The sequence below is a fragment of the Tiliqua scincoides genome, chromosome 13 (genome assembly GCF_035046505.1).
Source record: "Tiliqua scincoides isolate rTilSci1 chromosome 13, rTilSci1.hap2, whole genome shotgun sequence".
Taxonomy (NCBI): domain Eukaryota; kingdom Metazoa; phylum Chordata; class Lepidosauria; order Squamata; family Scincidae; genus Tiliqua; species Tiliqua scincoides.
In genome coordinates, this window is record NC_089833.1 from 11,237,396 (window position 1) to 11,263,589 (window position 26,194).

The 26,194-nt window shown below is 47.1% G+C and overlaps 1 protein-coding gene across 1 annotated transcript; it reads left to right on the top strand.

Moving 5' to 3' along the window:
* Positions 1–1,557: 1,557 nt before the first annotated feature.
* TMC5 (transmembrane channel like 5) lies at positions 1,558–26,143 on the top strand. Its single transcript, XM_066640839.1, has 21 exons — positions 1,558–1,586; positions 2,735–2,943; positions 3,616–3,723; positions 5,149–5,248; positions 6,273–6,287; positions 6,685–6,769; positions 9,474–9,722; positions 11,070–11,221; positions 12,314–12,458; positions 14,119–14,274; positions 15,712–15,878; positions 16,618–16,696; positions 17,483–17,580; positions 18,611–18,706; positions 19,279–19,354; positions 19,960–20,093; positions 20,895–21,068; positions 22,340–22,418; positions 22,701–22,784; positions 24,785–24,821; positions 26,025–26,143. Exons 2-21 carry the CDS (start codon positions 2,754–2,756, stop codon positions 26,141–26,143), a joined length of 2,343 nt encoding a protein of 780 aa, XP_066496936.1. The 5' UTR covers positions 1,558–1,586; positions 2,735–2,753.
* Positions 26,144–26,194: the final 51 nt, after the last annotated feature.

Here is a 26,194-nt window from a genome sequence, read left to right on the forward strand (position 1 = left end):
AGTGGTGGATCACAATTTAAATTCTTTTTCTGTGCATTTGGTACACCTTGGAAAGGGGACACTTCATTTTTTTGTCTCCTTAAAAACACACACGGGGGGGGGGGAAGGAAAGGATGCCGTTGTCTTGTGATCTTGTGTGATCTCCAAGGCATCTGGTGGACCACTGTCCACCAAGCTGAACTAGATGGGCCTCGGGTCTGGCCCAGTGGGGCTCTTCTGATGTTCTTATCTCAGGGACTCCAGCTGGTGGGGGAGCAACGCATGTCTGTACATCCCATACTCCCATTGTCTCCTGGGCTGTCAAGTCACATGGTTGGCTTCTCCTTGCAGGATGAGGGCCTCCCTGCTCTGGGATGGCCCTTGAATCCCAAGGTTGGCCCAGGTGGAGCTGAGGGTGGGGAGGAGAGAGACAGTCCAGGAAGGGGAGGGTCCAGGGCTTCTTAAAGTAGTTGGGGTGGGTGATGAGAGGCTACCTGAGGACTGTTCTGTGCCTGCTCCTCTGGGACTGGGGCAAGCCCTCTCCCTGCTGAGGCTTGATTGGGGGATTCTGGTTGCTGGGCCAGCAAACCCCCTTTTGTTTCTACCCCTCTTTCCTTGGGGCCCAGAAGGATCTGGGTACCAAGTGGAGCACACCGGTCTTGTGACAACCCTGCGGAGGATGGAGAAACATATGTCCACATTTATTGTTCATATTAAATGACATGTAGACGATTTCTCTTTCCGTGTTGCAACATCAATGGTTCTCAAAGTTTGTAGAGGCTGCAGCCAAGGGGTCTGGCTATAGTGGTCATCAGGCAGCAGTGTTCTCCTTCCCCCCCCCTCCACTAGCAGCTGGTTTAACCCTTGATGCACATAGCCTAATCAGCCCTGTCAGTTTTGCTAACCACTGAAAATGTGGGTCCCAGACCCACAGTTTGAGAACCACTGCTCTACTTCTGTTAGAAAACACACATAAATCTTCAACACCAGAAGAGTCCCTCTACACCTGGCAGTTGTTCTATGTAATCAGCAAGATTTCAGACTGATAGTTTTGACGAGGGCAAAGGTCAGCCACTTGACCGATGATCAACCAAGTGTTTTTATGACGGGGAACGCAAGCGGCTTGTCCCATATATCCCGTCTTCAGGAAGTAGCTGACAGCAAAAACTCCAGTAAGGAATTTAGTACACTGTTGCTGGCAAGCGAACACCTTTTTGATCGCGCTCCGATAGACATTTTCTTTCCCAGTTCCTCAAAAATGATCTCCCTTTTGCTCAAGCCTGCAGGACAGGTTGCTTGACAGGTGATAGCGGGTTTGATGGAGTCCAAACCAGAGCTGGGAGGTCTGGAGTTCCCAGCAGCTGTAATCGGAAAATGAGTTGCTAAATAGCAATTGAGTTTAATTTCTTTTTTTTCAATAGGTCCTCAAGTGCCATCACCCGTAAAGGACTGAAAAGCAGCTCCGTCAATTACCAGACTATTTTTCTCCCCATCCACCCCCCCTGCAGATGACCAGGATTCAGATGATTCGTCATGTCCTTTCGTTATAACGAAGGCTTTGAAAATCCAGATTATCATTATGCTGAAACACTGGAGTTGGACAGAGTGTAAGTCGGGGTGGTGGGTAGGAACCAACCAGTGAATCAGAGGAGAGGAATTGAGAGAGAGCTACCTGTTCGGTTTTGGAATACCTGTGTTAATTGTGAAACTATACCAAGTTAGGGCCCAATCCTGTCCAGCTTTCCAGCACTGATGCAACCCTACCAGTGGAATGTGTGCTGTGTTCTGGGGGAGGGGCTGGGAGCGCTCACAGAGGCCTCCTCAAGCTATGGGAACATTTGTTCTCTTACTTCAGGGCTGCATTGCCACTGCATCATACTGGAAAGTTGAATAAGATTGGTCCCTCCGGCTACTGGTTCGTCTAGCCCAGGGATGCTCAAACCCCGGCCTGGGGGCCATTGTCTAATATATTCATTTATGCAAACTTATGTAAATGTATTCAAATTTTAAATGTAAATTAATTGTTCTATTTCCCAGCCCCCATCAGTGTCAGAGATGATGTGGCCCTCCTGCCAAAAAGTTTGGACACCCCCGCTCTAGCCCCCCTGTGCTGTCTGCCCTCAAGTGGGTCTTCGTACAGAGGAATTTTTCAGCCTGAGCAACTCAAGATCCTTTCAACTGCAGATATGGGGAATAGAATTCGGGATCCTCTATATGTTCCTTCTGTTAGGGGACAAAGACCAGGCATATTTTATGCAGAATTACAGAGGCCAGCTAGTTGAAAATAATTTATGAAATGCACCCTCCCCTCCATGATATCTGTGGAGTTGTAGCATCTTTTTTTCCCAGTGGATGTTGCCAGTGTCTTATTTTCATTTTTTTTTAAAAGATCATGAGCCCTTTTGCTATAAGAAACCTTAAAAAAATTTTTTTCCCCACTTTGTCTACTGCTTTGTCCACTTCTGTGTTGAAAAATTTGCAAATGAGTTCCTCCAACATGTTACTAGCATTCAATATTGAATTAATTGAATCAACTCAATAATCATAAAATCATTCAAAATTCAATAATCGTAAAAGAGTTATTTGAAAGATTGAAAAGAACAAGTTTTAGTCCTCGACATCTTTTAAAATGTTATGTTGAGGACTAGAAACTTGTTATTTTTTCAGGTGTTTTTTTTAGTTCAGGCACCGTAAGGCAACAGGGATCATTTGTTTCTTTCCTGGTAACTTTTTCTCCTCCGCGTTTCTTATGCAGCCGACAACCTCAGAGGAACATGTCTTACCATCATAATCCTTACGATACCTCCCCGTACAATGCCTATGAAGACTACGATGAAGAAGGCAGCCATGGACAGAACTCACCAGCGGTGATCCCAATGAACTTGATGAGGAGCCACTATGATGTTGAACCCAGAGCTTTGGCATTCGAGACGCCCAGTTCACATCAATATGGACATGCTCACAGTGTGTAACTGCATTGTATGACAATACAGTATAATAAAGCAGATCTTTTTGAGGGTCCCATAATAGAACAAATACACATATATGGCTCCTTACATGATAATTGGAGCCAGTAGTGCCAGAACTAGGTTGCTGGGGGCCCTGGGACAATGCCCTGCACTGAGCTTCCCATGGCACCCGTCCCCACCTGGTTCATTGGGAGCTGCCACTGGTACTGACTATCCAGGAGCCAGGCTGGCCAGGGGTGTCCTCTGATGAAACACTGGCCAAGCGCCCATATCTACCTATCCTGAATGCCCCTCCAATTAGTTAGGAAATTACAGTGCACAATGTAATTGGGTTACAATTACAGCACAATGGCAATTGGCTTACAAATTGCACAATGTAGCCACCAGTGGTAGCCTCCTGTAGAAACCAAGGTTTCACTGATTTTGAAAAAGAACAGGTTTCTAGTCCTCAAGCGGGAACAACTGTGGTAGCCTCTCTGAACATGCGCAGTTCTCATTTTGCTGGGGTGAGTGAATTGTGCCTTCATACGTGAAATGAACTGCATGTAGAAAATCAGCATCTAGGGAGCAGTGTTTTAATTTCCTCCTTGACACTCTAGCTTTCTATCCATATTGACTATAAGAAGAGCCACACATTAATTCGGGGTTTTGCTTTTATCTTTGAAAGTTAACCCTTCGTTTGATTATGAACCAGAAGCCTCATACACGTTACCTAACTTTGTCGATGCCCCAAGCAACCCTTATGGGCGCAGATCTTCTGATACACCTGATAGAGGTAAGGTTTTAAAGGAGAAATATTTGGTGTCATTGTTGCAATTTACATTTCAACACAAGTATCTAGGAGTGGAGGCTCTTGGGAGATCAGCCTGTTGTAAGGAAATGTTGAATAGCAAAGATTTCTGGGGGTGTTGCATTGATAGGGTGGAGCCAGGGTGGTGTAGTGGTTTGGGAGGTGGACTTAGACCTGTATGATCCAGGTTCAAATCTCCCCTCAGCCACAAAGCTTCCTGGGTGACCTTGGGCCAGTCACTTTCTCTCAGCCTCACCTACCTCACAGGGTTGTTGTGAGGACAAGAAGGAGAGGAGGAGCAGCTGTGTAAACCGCCCTGAGCTCTTTGGGGGAAGGGCGGTGTAAAAATGTGAATAAATAAATAAATAATAAATAGTACTTTGGGTTGGTCTTTTTGAGTGACCAAAGCACTTCTTGAGTTCATGTTTATCATGATGCCACGCTTACAACAAGCCTGCTAGGTGACTGTTGCTATCCCCATTTTACAGACGGGGAAGACTGAGGGTGAGAGGGAAGGGCTTGTCTAAGGCTGTCTTGTGAGTTCATGGAAGGGGTGGGATCTTGAACTCGGATAGTACCGATTGGCAGGATAGTACCGATCTGCTTATGAAAAAGGCTCCAATGGGGACACTGTTTATTTCTTCAGTGAACTTCCTCCAGAGACGTCACAGGCAAGAAACTGATACGACCTTCATGGCACCTTCTAACCTGCTTCGGTTAGACCCAGAAAGATACAACGAAGAGAAGCAAAGGCAGGGTAAGACTTCATTATTCTCCTTCCCCCCCCCCCATTTAAAGAAATGACAGTTCCTAAATTCTTCTTTGGCTTGGGAAATAGGGAAGTGCGGCTCTCAACTCAAGATGTAAAAATATTTGGACGGCGCTGGTCAAGGCGACACTATCCAAAGGGGTCCATTCTTATGATTACATTTGATGACTAGGTTCGGTTATGAAGGACACATGCTTGCATCGTAACCCGGCGATCTTTCAACCAGTGTGGCGCGAAAGGTGTGCGGCGAAAGGTCCGCAGGTGTTTGGAGCGCAGCGGTTGAAAATGGCTGGGGAAACCCCTCTCGGTTCTGTGGGTCTGTTTTTAGGGCAACTGCCTGTCATAATGAATTAGCTGTCCCTCAGCCAGAGGAGGAAGAGGGACAGACAATTTGTTACTACAGACAGTTGCCCTAAAACCGGAGCCCCTGAACCCAGAAGAGTCTCCACAAGGCGGAACTGACATCACAAGAGGCAAAGACCATAGGGTTTAGTATTTAACCTCAGTGATGATTTTGCCCAGAGTTCACTATCTTCTCCTTTCCACCTGTCTCTGTCTGTTACTATGCTCCTCTCCCCACCACTCTAGTGTCTTTCCTGACTTACCCACATCAGCATGTCAATCCATAATTTTTTTTGCAGAAGAAGATTTAATCAGAAACCTGGCCGCCATGTCCGCTCGAGAAAGGGTTAAAGCTGTCCAGAAGCTCCCCAAGACCATGAAAGAGAAGAGGGAGATCAGGTAATCGCAGTGTGTATTTTGTATCCTGATCGCTAACTGCCTTGGGCTTGTGCGTGGGCTGGGAAGCTGGCCAGTGCCATGCCAAGGAAACCAAATAGATTCTCTTAAACACATAGGCGCGTACTTCTAAGTGCATACCTGTGGTGGAGATGCAAATCTATGGGATGACCACATACCCCATTCTGGTTAGTATGTTTCCAAAAGGATATTATAGAACTTAAAAACACATAGGTGCATACTTCTAGTGCATACCTGTGGTGGAGATGCAAATCTATGGGATGGCCACATACCCCATTCTGGTTAGTATGTTTCCAAAAGGATATTATAGAACTTAAAAAGATGCAGAAGAAACTGAAATGCCCCCTGGGGGCATCTGGCTGCATGCTCCTCCTATCTGCCTTGGGATTATTTCTTTACTCAGTGTGTAGTTGGTCTGTGGAACTCCTTGCCACAGGATGTGGTGATGGCATCTGGCCTAGATGCCTTTAAAAGGGGATTGGACAAATTTCTGGAGGAAAAATCCATCACGGGTTACAAGCCATAATGCGTATGTGTAACCTGATTTTAGAAATGGTCTATGTCAGAATGCCAGATGCAAAGGAGGGCACCAGGATGCAGGTCTCTTGTGGTCTTGTGTGCTCCCTGGGGCATTTGGTGGGCCACTGTGAGATACAGGAAGCTGGACTAGATGGGCCTATAGCCTGATCCAGTGCGGCTGTTCTTATGGGATCCACTGTCAGGGGTGTAGGTTGGCACCCCCTCAAGGCATGGTACCTGGGGCAGTGTACCCCCTCCAGCCCCCTTTAGTTATGCTGCTACCAGAGTAGCTTCTACAGCAGCTTCCTTATGAGGACTAGCTATGACAATTGGTGGCATTTTAGTTTGGAAAAGTGACTGGAGAGGGGCATGATTGAACCTTATAAAATGATGCTCAGTCTTGAGAGAGCTGAGAGAGAAGATTTGCTCCATTTTTCAAATAGAGAACCAGGGTTTCATCCAAATAAATTGATTGACAAGAGACAAGAAACTATTTGCTGTTGTTGAACACTCCGAGTCCTCTGGGAGAAGGTTTGCATAAAAATGTTTTAAATAAGCAAAACTTTAAAGGGGATCTACGCAACCTACCTGCTGGACTTTTTCCCTTGCAAATGAAGAGGTGCAGATAAAAATGACCAGGAGCTTTGGAGGGGTGGGGGAAGAATTGGCAAGCACAGCCTGGATTAAAGGTCAATTGTGTTTTCATTTGCTTTCATCTTGCCCTGGCATTCACAGGTGGGCCACCATAGCGAGAAATTCTGACATCATTGGGGGGGAGGGGGAAGCATGAAACCCGAGAAAGGGTTTGCATAATAGGTGGTGACAATGGGTTATTTAGAAGAAGACGGAATGTAAGAGAACTTCAACCTTGGTCTTTGCCATCTGCTGTCCAACAGGAGGAGTGCTCAACAGGAGAATGAAAAATCCCGTTGGCGCTCTGCTCGAATGAACTGCTGCACCCAGTGCTTCTACAGTACAGCTTTGGTAAGCAAAATTGTGTTCAATGGGGATGTTTTGAGAAATTTATTTCTACCCTGCTTTATCCCCCCCTCCCCACCAAAGGGCATTCAAAGGGGCTTACAACATAAAATCGCAATTGAAACCATAAGCGTTAAAATCTACTTAAAGCAAGGCATCATTGAAAATATCACATTAAAAAAAGACCGTAGTTGTTGGCATCCTTCAGTCTCGGAAGACTATGGTGTCACGCTCTGAATGGTGGTTCTGGAACAGTGTCCTCTCCAGTGCGCGAAGCCTGGGTAAAGTAGGTATGGAGGATAGGCTGTTACCCATACAGCAAATCCCCCCTCTCCACGTCGCTGAAATGGTCCAATGGAAAGGCAGAGGCCAATACGGTTGGTTCCAGCGGCGTCGCAGGAGTTGCCAGAACGTGACTGTGTTCAGCCATGAACTGCCTCAGGGACTCTGGCTCCTGATTTTGCCTCGAGGTTGACTCCTGAAGCCTCTTCCATAACTGGATGTAGCCACAAGGCAGTGGAGGTTTGGGATCAGAGTTTTCCTTCTCTCAGATGAGCTGCCTTCCCAGGCTGACGAGTCCCACCTACCCAGTGGCTGTTTAGTCGTCTCTTACGACAAGTACAGCCAAACTGAGGGCCTATTCTTATCCCCAGCCCCCAGGGGAAGACCAAAGACCCCAGGAAAAAAAGACCAAAGACAAAAATAATAAAGCTAGCAGCCTTCAGTAACAGTAAAAAGGGGTTGGACCCATAAAAACTTAATCTGCATTAAAAAAAAAAACCCACAATATCCAGTATTGAAAAGACCTGCGCTCAGAAGGCTGATTTAAAAAACCATGTCTATAGGCGCCCCCTAGAAAGCATCTAAGGGTGAACAGGTGGTAAGCTAAGAGGGAGTTCCATAAAATTGGTGCCACTACTGAGAAGGCCCTATTCCTTGCCGTCGTCCCTCTCACGGCCATAGGTGACAGCCCCTGCAGAAGTGCCCTACAGGTGTCCCTTGGGGAAATTGCCATCCCCTTTGGAAATGGGGAAAATATAGCAATGGGCCCAGCATCTTCTAGTGCAGTGTTTCCCAAACTGTGGGTTGGGATCCATAAGAACAGCCCCACTGGATCAGGCCATAGGCCCATCTAGTCCAGCTTCCTGTATCTCACAGCAGGAGATGTGTTCACCAGAACTGGACACAATACTCCAGGTGTGGCCTTACCATCAATTTGTACAATGGCATTATAATATTAGCTGTTTTGTTCTCAATACCTTTTCTAATGATCCAAAGCATAGAATTGGCCTTCTTCACTGCTGCCGCACATTGGGTCGACACTTTAATCGACCTGTCCACCACTACCCCAAGATCTCTCTCCTGATCTGTCACAGACAGCTCAGAATCCATTAGCCTATATGTGAAGTTTTGATTTTTTGCCCAATGTGCATGACTTTACACTTACTGACATTGAAACACACCTGCCATTTTGCTGCCCATTCTGCCAGTCTGGAGAGATCCTTCTGGAGCTCCTCACAATCACTTCTGGTCTTCACCACTCGAAAAAGTTTGGTGTCGTCCGCAAACTTAGCCACCTCACTGCTCACCCCTGTCTCCAGGTCATTTATGAAGAGGTTGAAGAGCACCGGTTCCAGAACAGATCCTTGGGGCACACTGCTTTTCACCTCTCTCCATTGTGAAAATTGCCCATTGACACCCACTCTCTGTTTCCTGGTCTTCAACCAGGTCTCAATCCATGAGAGGACATGCCCTCCAATTCCCTGACTGTGGAGTTTTTTTCAGGAGCCTTTGGTGAGGGACCGTGTCGAACGCCTTCTGAAAGTCCAGATATATAATGCAGATATATAATGCAGATATATAATCCACTGGTGGGCCACAACCTGATTTTTGGTGGGTTGCCAAAGGGTGATGGAAAGGTCAGCTAACTGTCTCGAACCCTGAGGCTATTCAAAAATCAACTGCTTTCTTTAGCTGATTGCAGGGTAATTAGCTACTACAGCTGATTGCAGGGTAATTAGCTAATATAGCTGCTAATTACCCTGCGAAGAGCTCAGCTTTTGCAGTTTGCAAGATAGCCAACTGCCTTGCAAGGAGCTGAGTTCCTGTAAATATAGGGAGATAAATGTTTGAGGGTCAGAAGGGATACCACTGTTATGCATTTACTCATGAGTAGACAAACATGCCTTGGTCCGCTTTGAAGTGGAGACCGAGGGGAACGCAAGGCCACCAGAATGGTCCTGATCTGATGAATGTGAAGCTCAACAAACTCTTCAGAAGGCAGTTCACCCCACCATAGTAAAAAGGATAAAAACTGTGGCTGGAACAGCTGGTAGAGTAAAAATTTTTTTTAAGTGTTGTAAAGCTAGGTGCATCCTGACAAGGCGGTGTTTTAAAAAGTGGATCCCGGTGCGTTTCACTGCTTGAAAACATCATTGGAGGTTTTCAAGCAGAGGCTGGAATCACAAATGTAGCAGTAACCTGAATTGAGCAAGGGGTGGACTAGATGATCTCTTATGACACCTTGGAGTCACTCCAATATTCTGAGACTCTAGAAAATTGTGTGTGTGTGTGTGTGTGTGTGTGGTCTGATCGTAGATTAAGATGATCTCTGAACTTGGCTTGTGCCTTCTAACTTTGTTTAAAGCAATAAACACATGTATTGGGTGGTAACCCAACTGTGTTTGTGTTGTCTCTGTTTCCTTTCTAGACCTTTCGGCAGTTTAAGAATGGCTTGTGGGAATGTCTTCAGCTCCTTCAGTTCTGGCAGAAGACCCTGAAAGAGATTGGCGGCAACTTCGGAACCGGCGTCCGCTCCTATTTTGTTTTTCTGACGTGGCTCCTGGCGTTTAACTTCTTCTCGTTCCTCGTGAACTTCAGCTTTCTCACCATCCCACAGCTCATAGCAGCCGTGCCGAATAACCTTTCGTTCATCGGACTGGAGTTTTTCACCGGGACCGTGAGTGTCGGTCAGGGTTCTGCATCAACGGCGGCTGTTGGAGGGGGTGGGCGAAACAGACTGGTGGTCAGGTATCAGAGCAAGCAGAAGCTATAGTCTAAAGAGGAGTCGGATGCTAAGGTAGACCGATGTGAACAGTGGGGATGCGGGCGGCACCAGGTGATGTGCCCAGGTGGGTGACACTACTGCTCACCAAATTTTTTAAAATCTTGGTATTTTCAAATAATACCATCATGTTATATATCAATCAATGTGTAATTTCATGCAGAATGCAATGAACCGAACCACATTTAAATACCTCCATTCTATCAAAAGTTATAGCCAAAAAACCAGAGTGGGTGGGGCGATGATACATCACCATGCCCCCCACCCATGGCATTGCTCCACCCGCTGCATGGGAGAAGGTCTGTCATAGGGGTGACGTGCTAGCCACCCAAATAGGGTGATGCAGACTCTACAGATGAGAGCTCTGATGAAGCCAAGCCATTTTGTTCACAGTTCAGAGGCGCAATTGCAGCCAAGCGCACTCTATAACCTCCGCTTGCGCGCCAATGGGCTTGTGTCACACATGATGTGCATGTTTATGTTCTCTCCAGGGTAGGCTCCAAAGGTAGAGCGCAAGCCAAGGGCTCATGTTCTCCCAACCCCTTTAGGTTCCAGTACCCTGTAAGCCAGGGCCAGGAGAGCTGTTTACTGGAAAATTCTGGGGAAACAGAGGTGGAAATACCACATAGTCATCTCCTCCTTCTGCCAATGTCCTGTCTCCACTGCTGCTTTGAGGTCTGGGGCACCTGCAAATTAGATGGTACAGGGAAGAGGATGACCCTCTACAGTCACCTATTTTTATTTTTCACATTTTGATCCCACCTTTCCTCTCATGAGCTCAGGGTGGGGTACACGGTTCCTCCCCTCCTTTTGTCCTCACAACAGCCCTGCGAGGCAGGCTAGGCTGAGAAAGAGCAACAGGCCCAAGGTCACCCAGGAAGCTTCGTGGCTGAGCGGGGATTTGAATCTGGCTCTTTCAGGGTTGTGTCCAGTTCCCAAACCCCGACACCATCCTGGCTCTAGTAAGCTTCCCATGAAGCCCTGGGTCCCTGGCTGGCTTAGTGAGAGGCAGTGGTTGCCTAGTGGCCGCAGCAAATGGTTTGCTTCTTCCCCATTGCCTGATATGGATGCTCCCTATCGTTGCCTGCTTGTTGTCTTGTAAGAAATGGCATCGTATGCCAGCGGCATGCCCTCCTTTCTGTGACAAAGTGGAAGCTGCAGTGTCTGAGCAGCTCTAGCTGCCAATCTTAAGATGTGTTTTGTGAGCCCTGCATAACCTCTACTATCCGTGTCCTGTTCCAGGGTTACTTTGACGACACGGTGCTGTATTACGGCTCTTATACCAATTCGACAGTCAGGCTTGACGAGGGCAGCGCTCCCTACTACATGCAGCTGGCCTACATTTTCACCTTGGGCCTCTATTTTGTTATCTGCTTCTTGAGCTTGCTGTACAGGTACAGTCAGGTTTAGATTCCTCTTCGGTTTCGTCAAATGCATCCCAGTCAATGTTGTCCCTGGACATTCACATCTGGTTTTTTTTGGGGGGGGAGGGGGGATCCCAGTTATTTGCATTCCACTATAACTGGGCAACAAATTCCTTGTTATATATCCTAAACCTCTTATCCCAGCCCGAACCCTACCTTTGCATTTTAAAAATTAAAAAGTTCATCTAATATAAATATACACATATTGGGACCAGGGGCAGATCTAGTGTTTGTGTTGTAGGGGAGCACAAGCACTACCTTAACTCCAGAGCCCAGATAAACCAGATGGGTAGATCTGGGCTCTACTTGCCTGGCTCAACCCAGGTGGGTAACCGAGTTCAACCAGGTGAACTCCCAGTTGAACTTTGGCCTCTGCGGCTGAGGTTTCCTGGGTGGGTAAACCTGGGCTCCCGGTTAGACGTAGAGCCCAGATCTACCTGCTGGGTAGACCTGGGCTCACATTCCAACTGGAGCAGCCTCTTCCAGATGGGTAGACCTGAGCTCCCAGTTGAACTAGCCTCTGTGGTCAAAGTTTGCAGGGTGGGTAGGCCTGGGTTCCCACCCAGACTTGGAGCCCAGATCTACCTGATGAGTAGACCTGGGCTCCCATTCTGCTGCTTCGAGGTGGGTAGATGTGGGCTCCCACCTGTGCTTGGGCTGTTCCCCGTCCCAGCGGTTCCCCACTAGCATGACAGTTTGGGTGGGGGTCCCTGCACCCATGGCCCTGTCTTGGATCCCCCGTGATTGGTCCATAAACTTATGGGACACACAAAAAACTGGGCCCCAACAGCCAGGGACGCCAGTGACAGGGTCGCATTTGGCCAGGACACTGTTATTCAGAGCTCAAAGGTCCTGTCACTAATGTTGGACTTCATGGGCAGTCTAAGGCTACTTTTGATGTTTGAACGATTTCGGGTAGCATTTCCAGACTACATTAAAAAAAACTTCTCCATTACTTGGGGAAGAAAAACAGATTGGCTCCCCCCCCTTAAATATCTTCCCCCTCTTTCCTTTCTGTACCATTGCTCACCCCGGCTCCCTTCCCCCTCCCCACACCCATAGCATGGCCAAGTCCTTCCGCAAGAACTTCATTAACCCTCGCCTGTCCTCGGGGCATGCCGCCAAGCTTCTCTGTGTCTGGGACTTCAGCATCACCGATGAGAAAGCCGTCAGGGTGAAACAGCGCAATCTCAGCACGCAGATAAAGGTATGGAAGGGGAGTTTGCTCCCAAAAGAAACTGGGTCTCAAAGCATTTTGTCTGACTTGCCTGTCCGTGGGGCAGTTCTTAGTTGAAGATAGGAGAGCCTGTCCGAGTGGATTCACACAGCCTTATGGCAGTTGTGTTAATAACAACCAAACAACACAGTCCTGGAACGAGCTGGAATCCCTAGCATATATGCACTGCTGAAACAGAGACGCCTGCGTTGGCTCGGTCATGTCGTGAGAATGGATGATGGCCGGATCCCAAAGGATCTCCTCGATGGAGAACTCGTGCAAGGAAAGCGCCCTACAGGTAGACCACAACTGCGATACAAGGACATCTGCAAGAGGGATCTGAAGGCCTTAGGAGTGGACCTCAACAGGTGGGAAACCCTGGCCTCTGAGCGGCCCGCTTGGAGGCAGGCTGTGCAGCATGGCCTTTCCCAGTTTGAAGAGACACTTGGCCAACAGTCTGAGGCAAAGAGGCAAAGAAGGAAGGCCCACAGCCAGGGAGACAGACCAGGGACAGACTGCACTTGCTCCCAGTGTGGAAGGGATTGTCACTCCCGAATTGGCCTTTTCAGCCACACTAGACGCTGTTCCAGAACCACCATTCAGAGCGTGATACCATCGTCTTTCGAGACTGAAGGTTGCCTACAGAGAGGCCTACACACATTTTGTTATCATAAAGTTTAGACCCATTTTTTTTTGGGTGTGTTTGGGGTGTTGAATTTAAAAAGCGGCCTTAGTTTTGTCTGATTGGCTCTAGTTTCGGGGGTACAGCTTAGCCACCTGATATTCAAGCAGCTTCCTTGTGAGGAAGCTGACACCATGGCTTCCTCACAAGGAAGTTGTTGGAATCGGCAGATAAAGTGGCTGTGCTGTACCCCGAAAACTAGAGCCAATTGGGCAAAAGCAGTGCCATTTTTAAAATTCAGGACCCCAAAAATATCCTAAACTTGTTCAAACATCCTTTCAGCTAAAGTTTTTTTTTTTTGTAGGCTTGTGTAATAATAAATGCAACATTAATCAATATTATTAAAGGATGATAATTGTGTTGATGATAATTAAAAAAAAAGTATATGTGTTTTTAAGCAAAACAGTGTGCAAAAATTTGTAGCAAAAAGAATTGGGGGTGGTGGTGGTAGTTTCCTCTCCCAAAATGGCATTTAAAATCTGGGAAGGGGCAAAGGGAAGCACCGGCAGACAGCCACAGGGAGTTATGCTATGCTGGGCTGAGAAGCGTCAGTTAGAATCATAGAGTTGGAAGGGACCTACGAGGTCATGTAGTCCAACTCCCTGCCTGTAGCAGGAACTCCTCTTTGAGCATCTCCAGCAGTTGGCTGTCCAGCCTCTGCTTGAAGTTCTCCAGTGAGGGAAAGTCCACCCTCCCTCAGCAATCCTTTCCCCTGCAGAACCACACTGAACATCAAGGGTTTTTTCCGGATGTCCAGCTGGAATCTCCTCTCTTGCAGTTTCTACCCAGTTTCTCTCCCCCCCCCCCCCACTGCTGAATATAAGAGAACCACCCCTTTGGTTTCAAAGATTTGATGTTCTGGGGAAGGTTCTCCCCTTGGTAAACCCATCCCGAGCATGCAATTTCAGTGTGACAGCTGAACCCTTTGAAATGAATAGGGATTGATATTCCCCCTTGCCTCGAGTCCAGGAGACTTTATCCGAAGTGACGACCGAGGCACTGAAGCTTTCTCTGTGTCAGAAAATTGGCCAGCTCTCCATCCACCTGACAGCCTGGGTCTTCTCCTCTGGAGTCGCTGTTGCCTCCTGTGCTGGCATTTATTTCTTCTCCCGCCATAACTTGGAGGTAAGAGCTGACAATTCTTTTCCGTAATATATTGCTTTGTAATTTCATGGCTTTCTGCATGATGTGACCTGTTCTGATCTCCTGGGATGCAGCGGCGTCACTAGGATTTATGTCACCCGGTGCGGGAGGCCAGCACGTCACCCCTGGCTTCGCACTAATTCATGACACTGCTAATTTGGCCAGTAGTGGTGTCGTCCCCCCATGCGTGTCACAGACATGCGTGTCACATGTGGTACAGCCCACAGACTCCTAGCGATGCCACTTGGGTGCGTTATGGTGGAGCTGGCTATCAGTGGTCTGCATGTATGTAGGGATTTTGAAGGAGGTGACGCTGTAGCTCAGAATGTCACACCGCCCCCCCATTTGATGAGAGCTCCAAAGATGCAGGAGACAGAAAGCCATTAGAAATGTATAGGAACACAGGACTAGGAAAACAGCAGCATCCTAACAGTGGTGTCGCTCGGCACCGGGTACGTGGACCACACCAGGTTACACACTTGGAGGGGGGAGTACACCACTACTGGCCAAAATGGTGAAAATTTTGGTATTTTTGGATAATGCCATCATGTTATATATCATTTGATGTGTAATTTAATGCAGAATGCAATGAAAGAAACCGTACCGATATATCTGCCTTCTATCAAAAGTTATAGCCAGAAAAGTAGAATTCTTTAACTCAAAATTGACCAATGAGACTGATTGTTCTGAGAGCCAATGAGGTGTGATCACGACACAGCAGGGAACCAATAAGGTGTTAGTATGAGTCAGTGCTCATTTCCGTGTCTCAGTGCTCATACTAGAACTCTGTTTCAGTTTGTGTGAGTGTCATCAAGTTGGCCACTGATTTTTTTTTTTTTTGTTGGTTACTGATTTGTTGGGTGATCTGTCCTGTTCTGCATTAAAATAAAGTGAACGGGGTGATGCCAACTTTAGTGGTGCCCCTGCATTTAGGCTGTGCATCCAATATTGTCCATTGGTATGAGAGGAGGTCTGTCATGGGAGTGATGCAATGGGTTCTCGCAGTGGGAGATGCAGACCCTAGCGATGCTTCTGAGCCCCATCATTGGTCCATGTAGTTCAGTACCGTCAACGCTGACTGCCAGTTACCCTCCAAAGGTATTAGACAGGTTCTTTCCCAGCCTTATGGGGAGAGGCTACCATGGATTGAACCTGGGACCCGTTGCAGTTGGAGCGATGGCCCTGCCACTGGGCGATGGTGGAGCAAACCCCCTTAAATCCCAGCATGTCGCTTTATTACTTCTTCCGAAAAGGGCAACATAGCCTTGTCCTTTTCAAAAGGACCTTGTCAAGGTCATTTTATTTATTCAAATAAATAATTTGAATTTAATTTAAATAAGGAGGAGGAAAATGTCCAAGAGGGCATTAGAAGATGTTAATGCGGATTTTGGTTCTCCTCCCCCCCCCCATCTTCAAAAGCGGTTTCTCCGTGGGGACAAAAATCGGCTAGAAAATCAAGCGGCCACACTACTTTTGCCGGTGGTGGTGGGTCTGCTCAACCATGTCGTGCCTTTCTTCTACTCTTTCTTTGGCTTCATGGAGAAGTTCACATATCCCAAGCACCAGATCTACACCACCATCCTCAGGTACGCACAGTTTCCCCCCCAGCTTTTAACAGCATTTTCCTCTCTTGTTTGAAGACAAGTACCGGGTCACGAGCTTGAAGGCACATGATGCAGCAGCCTTTGTAGGTTTGGGGCTGAGCAGTGGTGGCTGGTGGGAGATGTTGGGGCTGGCTGGAGAGAGAGAGACACTCCGGCACACCAGCTGGTAATGCACTAGCTGCCTCCTCTGCTCTTCCACCCCCCCCACCCCAAATTTGAAAAGGAAGAGGGGAATGGAGTAGAAGAGGAAGTGTGAAGGAGAATGGTGGACTAGTGTTGTAGGTGGACACTCTAGCACAGTGTTTCTCAAACAGTGGTATAGGTATCGCCAGTGGCACTTAAGGTGGTGTCTGGTGGTAGTCACAGGATCTCAGGACACCTCCCGCCTGGTAGCGAGACCAGGAATGTGATGTAACAAACAGCAGGAGGAGGCTTGGCTCAGCGGGTAGAGCTCCAAAGCATGCTTTTCCATGCTTGAAAAAGCCCTCCTGTCCACCCTGAGCCTCTTAAACATAAACATAAGAACATAAGAACAGCCCCACTGGAGCAGGCCACTGGCCCATCTAGTCCAGCTTCCTGTATCTCACAGCGGCCCACCAAATGCCCCAGGGAGCACACCAGATAACAAGAGACCTCATCCTGGTGTCCTCCCTTGCATCTCTTACTGTTCTTTTTGTCTCTACCCCCTACTCGCTGTTAATGGCTCCAACTCTTTCATTAGGAACGTGATCCTAAAAATGTCCATAGTTGGGATTCTCTGCTACTACTGGCTTGATGTTGTGACAAAGTCTGAATCGGAGGTAAGGTTTGGATCTTTGTTCTCTAGTGTTGTGCCTCCAGATACGAGGGCCGGACATGCACTTGTGAGCCCTTTCCTGACCTGGGCCTAGTGCAGGGTCTTGAACAAGCCCTCCTTGGCCTGCAGGAGGGCACTGCATCTGGCCAAGTCATGCTCTTTATGCAATTTCCAAGCGGAGAGACACTCCAGGGGTGCAGCTCTACCTGGGTTCCAACTTCCTTTTCGAGGACAGATCATGGGAGACCTTTGTAATATTTGCTTTACTAGCAGATGTATGGGCTGAGCATTAGCTTGGGGTTGATAGCCTTTCCAAACAGTCCCATATAGAGAACCAGATGTCGCGGAGGAAGGTTGTTGTTTAGTTTCTCCCTGACACTTCAGCCATCAAGTTACAGTTTAGCTGACCAAAGGGCTCCCATCACAGAGGCAGATTTTGGTTTTTTTTGGTTTCTTATTTTTATTTTTATTTTTTTTTAAGTGCAGAAAACGGTTTTATGAGTTTGTATTTCATTATCACTGTTTTATACCTGTATTATTATTAATAATAAATAAATACCTGTATTATTAAATATGTATGTATTAAATATGTATGTATGTATATGTATATGTATACATATACATATGTATATGTATACATAAATATGTATGTATGTATGTATGTATGTATGTATGTATGTATGTATGTATGTATGTATGTATTAAATACCTGTATTATTATTATTATTTATCCCACCTCTATGTGTAGGTTGACCTTTCTTTCTATCCCCCTCTTTTTTTTAAAAACTAGTGCTGGGAAACCATTGTCGGCCAAGATATATACAGGCTGCTTGTGGCTGAGTTCTTTTGTTGCTTGCTGGGATCTTTCTTTGGAGAATTTGTACGAAGGTATGTACACGATTTAAGTGGCTGTGACATGGACCAGCCAAAGCCATGACCCGCCGTCAGCTTGGCCTCTGAGTACGAGCTGTTTGGCTGCCACCTGGGGTGCCGAGATGTGGAATGGGGGTGGGGCTGGGGGACTGGTATTGATCTATTTAAAAAAATTTCTGAGGAGGGGAAGGCTGAAGATGGCAAAGGAGAAGGGGGGCATGGATGTGTGGCTCCCCCCAAACCGTTGCGCCTGAACGCTAGACGCTGGGGAGTGGCACCAGGATGCAGGTCTCTTGTTGTCTTGAGTGCTCTTCCCTGAGGCATCTGGTGGACTACTGTGAGATGCAGGAAATTGGATTAGATGGGCTTTTGGCCTGATCCAGCAGGGCTTATGTCAAGGGGGTGCCTTTTGGAGGCACCAAAAGGCACCCCCTTGACACTGCTCACGGCATGGAACCTGGAGCAATGGACACTCCCTTAGCTATGCCACTGCACTGAAGAGCTTACCAGGAAAGAGTGGTGAGTGTCTGGACTATACGTGGAAGGGCACTTTAAAAGCCAATGGATGGTTTGGCCCGGAGGTGGTGAGGGATGAGTCTCCCGGGCCAGTGTGGTGTTGAGCTCTTCTCCTGCGGGAGGACGACCGATTCCACCACAACCTGAGCACATAATGTGCCATAGGCGGGGCTGGCCCCTTGATGAGGCTGGCTGGGATGGTTGCCAGGGGGATGATTGGCAAGGTGATGACCCACCTTCACCACTCCTTCTCCTTCTCCCTGGATTTGAGAAGGAAGAGTGGAATGAGGAAGTGTGGAAGAGAGTGCTGGGCTTAGAGCGCCAGAGACATTCTAGCCCAGCACTCTTTTGCTCTGTTCCCCTCTTCCTTCTCAAACCCAGGGAACAGGGATGGAGGCAGCAGCTGGTGCATTGTTCAGGAAGGGCAAATTTTTGTAGTATAGAATTTGTTTTCAGAACTTATATCCCACCTTTCTCCACATTCAACGGGATTCAAGGCAAGAATGATCTTGTGGCTTCCCCCCCCCAGGCTCCTTGGAACAAAATGCTGCCAGAAACTTGGTGTGCCCGAGTTTGACATTGCTCGCAATGTCTTGGACCTGATCTACGCGCAGACTTTGACGTGGTGAGTTGAATATCCTAGTCAGGGGATCTTTTGTCATCGGGCATCCACAAATGTTGGGGTTGGCGTACTAGCCATCTCTGATTTGTGGTTGTCAGTGAGCCCCTTGAGTCCTCTGGTGTGCCCAGAGGGTTTGAGAGAGAGAGAGAGAGAGAGAGAGAGAGAGAGAGAGAGAGAGAGAGAGATGGGTGACTAATGCACACCTTTCTATGTAGGAAAGTGAGAAGGCTCACCTCTAGTTAGCAAATATGTGGGTGCTTGTAATATGTTTTTTTTTATGTTGTCCAGTAAGGTCATGAAAGCTCCTGCTTATCAATAGTTAAAAACCACAGTGAAATCAATAACACTATAAATATTCTGACATAAGTCATGCATGGTATGAGGGTTAATTGGAAACTGACGTCTGATAGGCTGTTAAAAAAAAAAAGGCTTCTGAATAGCCCTCGTATTTACCTGAAAACTTGGGCCCTAAAATCTACGGTGAGATGACATTTGACTGAATTTTGAAAATCCTATAACTCCCAAGATAAGGAAAGACATTTGGACTCCCTTAATTTTCCCCTCTTTTTGTCCAGGATCGGCATCTTCTTCTCTCCTCTGCTTCCGCTCATTCAGATGATCTCATTTCTCATAATATTTTACGTGAAAAAGGTAAAACTGCTTTTAATTATGCCTCTGACACTGCAAGCCAGTGCATGTTGACCTGTGAGTAAGCTCCATTGACTACGATGGGACTTGCTTCTGAGTAAAGGCTTGCACTGTTAAGCATCCAAGTAGCTTTTCTACTCTTAGGTAGTAGAGTATTTTTTTTTGCTGGTGTTATCTATATTTTTCAAAAATAGTTGAGGTCGGTGGCGTCACGAGGGTTTGCGTCCCCTGGTGCGGGAGGCCAGCACGTCACCCCCATGATGAACCGGCTCTCACGCAGTGGAGAGAGCAATGCTGCGGGCAGTGGACGTGGTGATGTACCACTGCCCGGCCCCACTGGTTTTTTGGCTATAACTTTTGATAGATTAGAGATATTTCAGTGCAGTTTACTACACTGCATTCTGCATGAAATCCTGCATCAGTGATATATAACATGATGGTAATATTCGGGAAAACCGAAATTTTCAACAAGTTCGACCAGTAGTGGCGTCGCCCCCACCCATGCGCCTCACCTGGTGCAACCTGCACCCTCCTAGCAATGCCACTGGTAGCAAACCACTTCTATGTACCTATGTCATTCCAGTCTTCTTCTCCCTTTCTTCTTAAAGGTCAGCCTGATGTTAAACTGTCAGCCGCCTCAGAAAGCTTGGAGAGCTTCTCAGATGAACACTGTCTTCATTTTCCTTCTTTTCTTCCCGTCCTTCGCCGGAGTCCTCTCCGTAATCGCAGTCACCGTCTGGAGGTAAGAAAGGCCTCGGTCCCCTTTTCCAGCTTGCCCTGGGCCCTTTCATGCCTTGCTCTATTTTCAGGATGGGAAAACGATACTGTATACTGCTTTTCAGCAAACAGTACAGTAGCCCCCCCCCATATCTGTGGACCCAGTTTCAGATATCTGCAGTTATCAAATTGCTCCCCTGTTGTCGTCCCCGGGTCATGCTCATGAATCACCTCTCCTTTTTTGCAAATGCTTTGTCTGCAAAGTAACATTAACAGGACGGGGACAACAGAGGATGCTTTTTGGAAAAGGAAGCAACAGATAGCAAGAACGCTAGACTCCGCTTAGTGTTCTCTCTGTTGCCTCCTCTAGTGGCTATGAGCCTACTGCAGTGGCTCCCAAACTGTGGGCTGGGACCCACTGGTGGGTCGCAACCTATTTTGGATGGGTCACGAGGCCCCAAGCAGAGCTTCCAATGAAAACACGGCTGATGGAAAGACCAGATAACTAACTGCCTCAAGCCCTGAAGCTATTCAAAAATCAGGGAGCAGCTAATTGCCCTGCAAAGAGTTCAGCTCCTGCAGTTTGCAAGGAACTCAGCTCCTGCAGTTTGCAAGCTTGTGTAAATATAGGGAGATAAAATGTTTGAGTGCCTTTTTCTGGTTATTGCTTGTAAATAAAAATATTTTTTCTTTCTAGAGCTCTCTCTTTTTTTTAAGTCTTATAAAGCTAGGTGGGTTCTGACACAGTGTCACTTTAAAAAGTGGGTCCTGGAGCTACAAAGTCGGAGAACCACTGTTCTAACAAATCTTTTCTTCCCTTCCCCAGATTGAAGCCTTCTGAAACATGCGGGCCTTTCCGTGGCCTGCCCACTATATATGAGGCAATTTCTGATTGGATAGCAGTTCTGACCAGTTATCCTGGCTCTGTGTGGGTCGTGTGGATATATCACAACTTAATTGAAAGCGTGCATTTTTTCTTCATCCTCTCTGTCCTAGTTTTGTAAGTGTCTGCGGCAGCAAAATGGGGGGGGAGTAGCAGAGAGTGAAATTGATAAGTTAGTGAAGAGCACTCATTTCAGTGAAGAGCACTTATTTCAGTGGTGCAAATTTGCTGGAGTTTGTGGAGCAGATTGTGCAACCTTTTTGTTTGTTTTAAAACCTCTGCGGGGAGGGGTGTCTGATGGAAAACAGCCATGAAAGAGTGGATCCCCCCCTTCTCCCCCCCTCCCCAATTTCCCTGATCTAAATCATGCTCATCCCTATGGCTTTGAGACCTCAGTGAAAAATAAGAAGTGTTTTCCTAGAGCTTTCTGAGCATGTGCAAAGCGCTTCACGTATATTACCTTGATGTAATCCTTAGAGCAACTCTCTAAGGTGAGTCTTGTTAGCCATATGCTGCCAGTGGGGAAGATGAGGCTGAAAGGGAAGGGGCTTGCCTATGACTATCTCGTGAGTTAAGGGCACAGGTGAGATTTAAACAGGAGAAGTGCCAATTCACAGCTCGGCCTCTTGCAGGACAATTGGATGCATGTCAGCTCAGATGTGAAGCCCACTGTGTTCAGTGCAGCTTACTCCCAGGAAAGTATGCATCAGATTGCAGCCTTAGCTGTTATACTAGACAGGTATGATAAAGAAAACAGTTTATACTGCAGGTCTTATAGCAGTCTTGGGGGGGGGGGGAGTGTGATCATTTAGATAAAGGAAAGTGCATAACTTAGGGCCCAATCCTAACCAACTTTCCAACATGGATGCCGCTGCCATGCAGTCCCAAAGAGAGGGAACAAATGACCTTGAGGAGGCCTCCATGACCGCCTCCCATCCACAGGAGGTAACGCACACCCCACTGAAATGAGTACATCCGTGCTGGAAAATTGGATAGGATTGGGCCCTTAATATCCCCTCTCCTAATGATGCTGCTTTAATAAAAATCAGAGCCCCCCCCCAATGATTAACTTGGGAAATGAGAAGTGAGATAACAAGTCTTGGATCACTTCCATCTGTGACTAGTATTGAGATGGGCTTTTTAAATACTTAAAAGTTTTCAGGGTCTATTTAAATTCTTTTCAGAGTCTGTTTTTTATATAATGGAAACAAAGCCCTTTTTTTAATTTTAGCAACCTAAATGAAGAGGAGTGCATGTCACCTAAGAATCAGGAGTTGGCTGTAATGTTTAGTTTGTCTTTCTCTGGAAACTGCTTTGAACGCTTATTTTCGTTGTTGAAAAGCAGTATGCAAATATTCTAATTAAGAATATTCTATTCTCTCTTTTAGAATTATCACGTATCTTTACTGGCAGATAATAGATGGCCGGAAAATAATGGTTAAACTCTTGCAAGAGCAGATTATCAATGTAAGTATGGGTTAGAAAGAAAGATGCTTTTTGTTATTTCCTCCTAGGGCTTGAGGGGGGCGTGTAAAATGCTGTCTCCCCCCCCCCCACCGCAGTGTGCCAGGTGCCACTCCATCACACATTTGCCTGCTGTTTGGATTCAAAAAGGAACACAGAACCCCTTGATAAAGACTGTTCACTTCTGGAGAAAAAAAGAGCAAAGAAATATTGAATCCAGTCTTCATTAGAATTGGAAATGTCTTGCAAATGCTCTTATATTGAAGTATTTCTCTGTTTTTGTAGGAGGGCAAAGATAAAATGTTTTTACTGAAGAAGCTGCGGGCTCTACAAGCATCTAAACGCCCGAATCGGGGTGATCAACCAGAGGTTGGTAGAGAATGCAAGCTTGTAAACTTTTGCTATGTTCTTTATTAATTGAGACAGGAAAGGGACACACAACAGCTGGGAGATTACACATGGGTACAGGCATGTGGTCCGAGAACCATATAGCTTTGGAGTTGCCCCTTGAAGATTGGGGGTCTCTCAACTGGTATTGGAGAACTCTCCTCCCTACAACCCAAAGTATATTGTACATGGAGGAGAGCTTTGCTATTAGCCACTGACTACTGCATTTTTGAACCTCCTTTTATGATTGTAGTCTGTGAGAGCATCTCTGAAATAAATGGGTTCCGTCTTCAAGGTGCCACAAGACCATTTGCAGTGTGAATTGTAACAGATGCACACAACTACCCCTTTGGAGTCACTCGCGCACTCTGAATCGGGGGACTTGCGAAGGCGGTTCTGTGAATTGTAGCTGTCTGCTATTTCCTACAGATGGAGACAGACGCTGGCAATAGTATCATTGAGAAATGCAGGCTGTACCTAACCTTGGCTACTTCTTAATTCCAGAGAAACCTCTCTATACACCAGCTGCCAGTACAGCAAACACACTTCTCTTCATCTAACTACTTGCAAAGCTCTCTAAGAACGAACAGAGACTTTGACACTGAGGTATGGCAAGAGTAAATTGGGGGGGGGGGAGTTTTTTGGCAGTTGCATTAAATATAAATTGTTTGAGGCACCATGCATGTTCATTTGCAGCCCCCAAATTAGTATCTTCCTGCTGCCTGGGCAGGAACGTAAGAATTGCCCCACCGGATCAGGTCAAAGGCTGCTCTAATCTAGCTTCCTGAGTCTTAACAGTGGCCCACCAGGTGCTGCAGAGAGCAGGGCCCACCTTAGGACCTACGGGAGCCCAACTGGAAATGGAAACTTATTTTTTTTTGCGGGGCCCCAAGTTCACTGCCAATTTCAAGACATAAAAATACACTGACTTTTAAAGAATTTAATGGAAAGCTGAATTAAAATTTCTGTTCCCTAGAAAACCTGCAATGTAGTGGTGTATTTGGCTAGAGACTAGATGACTCTAGGGTGGGGACTCCTTAGGTGTAGGCCCCAACTGGAAGCAATTGGCTGAAAGCTGGCCCTGTCCAGGAGCATCCAAGACAACAAGAGACCTGCATCCTGTTACTATTCCCTTGCGTGTGGCATTCAGAGATTGCCTACTTCTAAAACCAGGAGGTTGCATACAGGTAGTACAAAATAGTCGTAACTATCTGTTTCTTACTACCCTGTAGTAACACTAATGCGGATGGTGTCCAGAGGTAAATCAGTGCCAGAACAGAGAAGTAAATTAGGAAGTAGTTCCTGGCTGTAGCTGTTTGGCATGGGGTGAGGCTGTAGGCTTCTTAGTTCCTTCCTTGTGCAGAGTGGCAGTGTGGAATGAAATAGGGTTTCTCAACCAGTGGTACTCGCACCACCGATGGTACTTTGAGGTGGTGTCTGATGGTATGTGCGGGACCCCCAGATGCCTGCCGCCTGGCAGCGAGATCAACAATGCAATGCAACAGTGGTAGGAGGCAGAGCTCAGCAGGCAGAGCTCCAGCGTGTGCTTTTTGCCTGCTTGAAAAACCTCTCATCCTCACTGAGGCTCTTACCGGTGTTTGTCATGTTGCGTCTGGCCTCCCAATCTAGAAGTAGCTAGCAATGACATCATCCCCAGTTACTTCTGGTGGTACTTCCAATAGGTGGGGGACAAACATTGAAGTCTAAATCAAATGTGCCCCCCCTGAAGGACCCCCTCTAATGGTTTGGGGGAGAAATGCAACTATGGGAACCACTTGAAAAATGGCCTGGGTGGGTTCTAAAGTTAATCCAGAACCCGGCTGGACTGAGGGGATGTCAGAAGGGGAGATTTCAATGCCAAGATATTCCAAGAAGGAACTTGGCAAAACTAGTTGGGATCGCCTTGTTTCAAGGGGGAGGGGAAAATAAAGAAAAGATGATCCCTTATCAAATGTTTCTCTTACGCTTTTCCCCCTCTGCAGTCTGCTGGAATACCTGAAATGAGCACCTTCTCCCCTGGTAAGTGATAATGGCTGGCTTAGAAGACACTTGCTTGAAGCCCCAAGTTAATGCATATGGTTGTGAACGGGTAGAAGGAGTTGAGCTGGTTTCTGCAGGTTTAGATTTAACAGCCACACTATTTTTCAGCCATCAAGTCTGGGCCTTGCTCCTTCCACTTCTCGCACAATCCGATTCCCTCCCCTGACTTTCTGGTCAGACCACAGGTTGCGGTTAAGATATGAATCAGCAAATGATGGTTGGCACTTGCCTTTCAGGTCAGAACAGGTCATTTCAAACCATGAACAATTCAGGTTTGGAAGCAAGCACAAGCCATGGTTTGTTAATTTAATTGGGTGGGGGGTCTATCAATTTGCAAGAAGTGAGGAAGGTGGACGACCCCAAGGTGACCCCCTGAGAGGGACATGGGAAGTGGCGTGCTGATGGTTGGCAACCTTCAGTCTCGAAAGACTATGGTATAAGCCTACAGCACCTGGTATTCCCAGGCGGTCTCCCATCCAAGTACTAACCAGGCCTGACCCTGCTTAGCTTGCAAGATCAGACGAGATCAGGCATGGAAAGACTATGGTATAAGCCTACAGCACCTGGTATTCCCAGGCGGTCTCCCATCCAAGTACTAACCAGGCCGGACCCTGCTTAGCTTCCAAGATCAGGCAAGATCAGGCATGTGCAGGGTAACAGTTGCTGCTGATATAGGTGGAATATCTGAGCTAGTACAACCGTTCCTCTGGTGGGCACTGTGCTTGCCTTCCCCTTTTGGACCTTGATCCCAGAGGAACTTATGGCTGCAAAGCACCCATCCATGTTACCTCTTTAGCTAGGTGGGATTTAAAACTTCATTATAGTCTCTCATTGAGTACTGAGCTGTGAAAATAACCTGCATTCCACATATGTCACACAGCCAGCTCAAAACCTCCTGTCACTTGACCCAGCATGCCAAATGCTGCTCCCTTACTTAGCTGGCCTCTAAACCACCTCCTCTCTGGATGGGAAAAAGAGGAGGGGGACACAGAAGAAGTGGAAGGAGAGTGATGGGGCGCCACCTTTCTTGTTCCCCTCTTTTCCAATCAAAGGAGGGACAGTGGAGGTGTAAGCCTCCTGGGCGACCATCTCAGTTGGCCTCCTGGATGCGCCAGCACGACAATACGACAGCACTCTTGTTTTACTGTCCGAACTTGCCTGTGTCTTTCTTTTTGCTTACAGCGGCTCAGAAGGATCACCACAACAATGGGAGCGCTATGCTTTCAGATGTTCTGGCGCTTGCGCTACGAGCCAGGCAAGAGGCTGAATGGGAAATGGAAGATGAGGAATTTAGCACATGAGGAGGCAAAATGCGCCAAGAAGCACTCCCTGCACAGAACTCTGATGCTTGC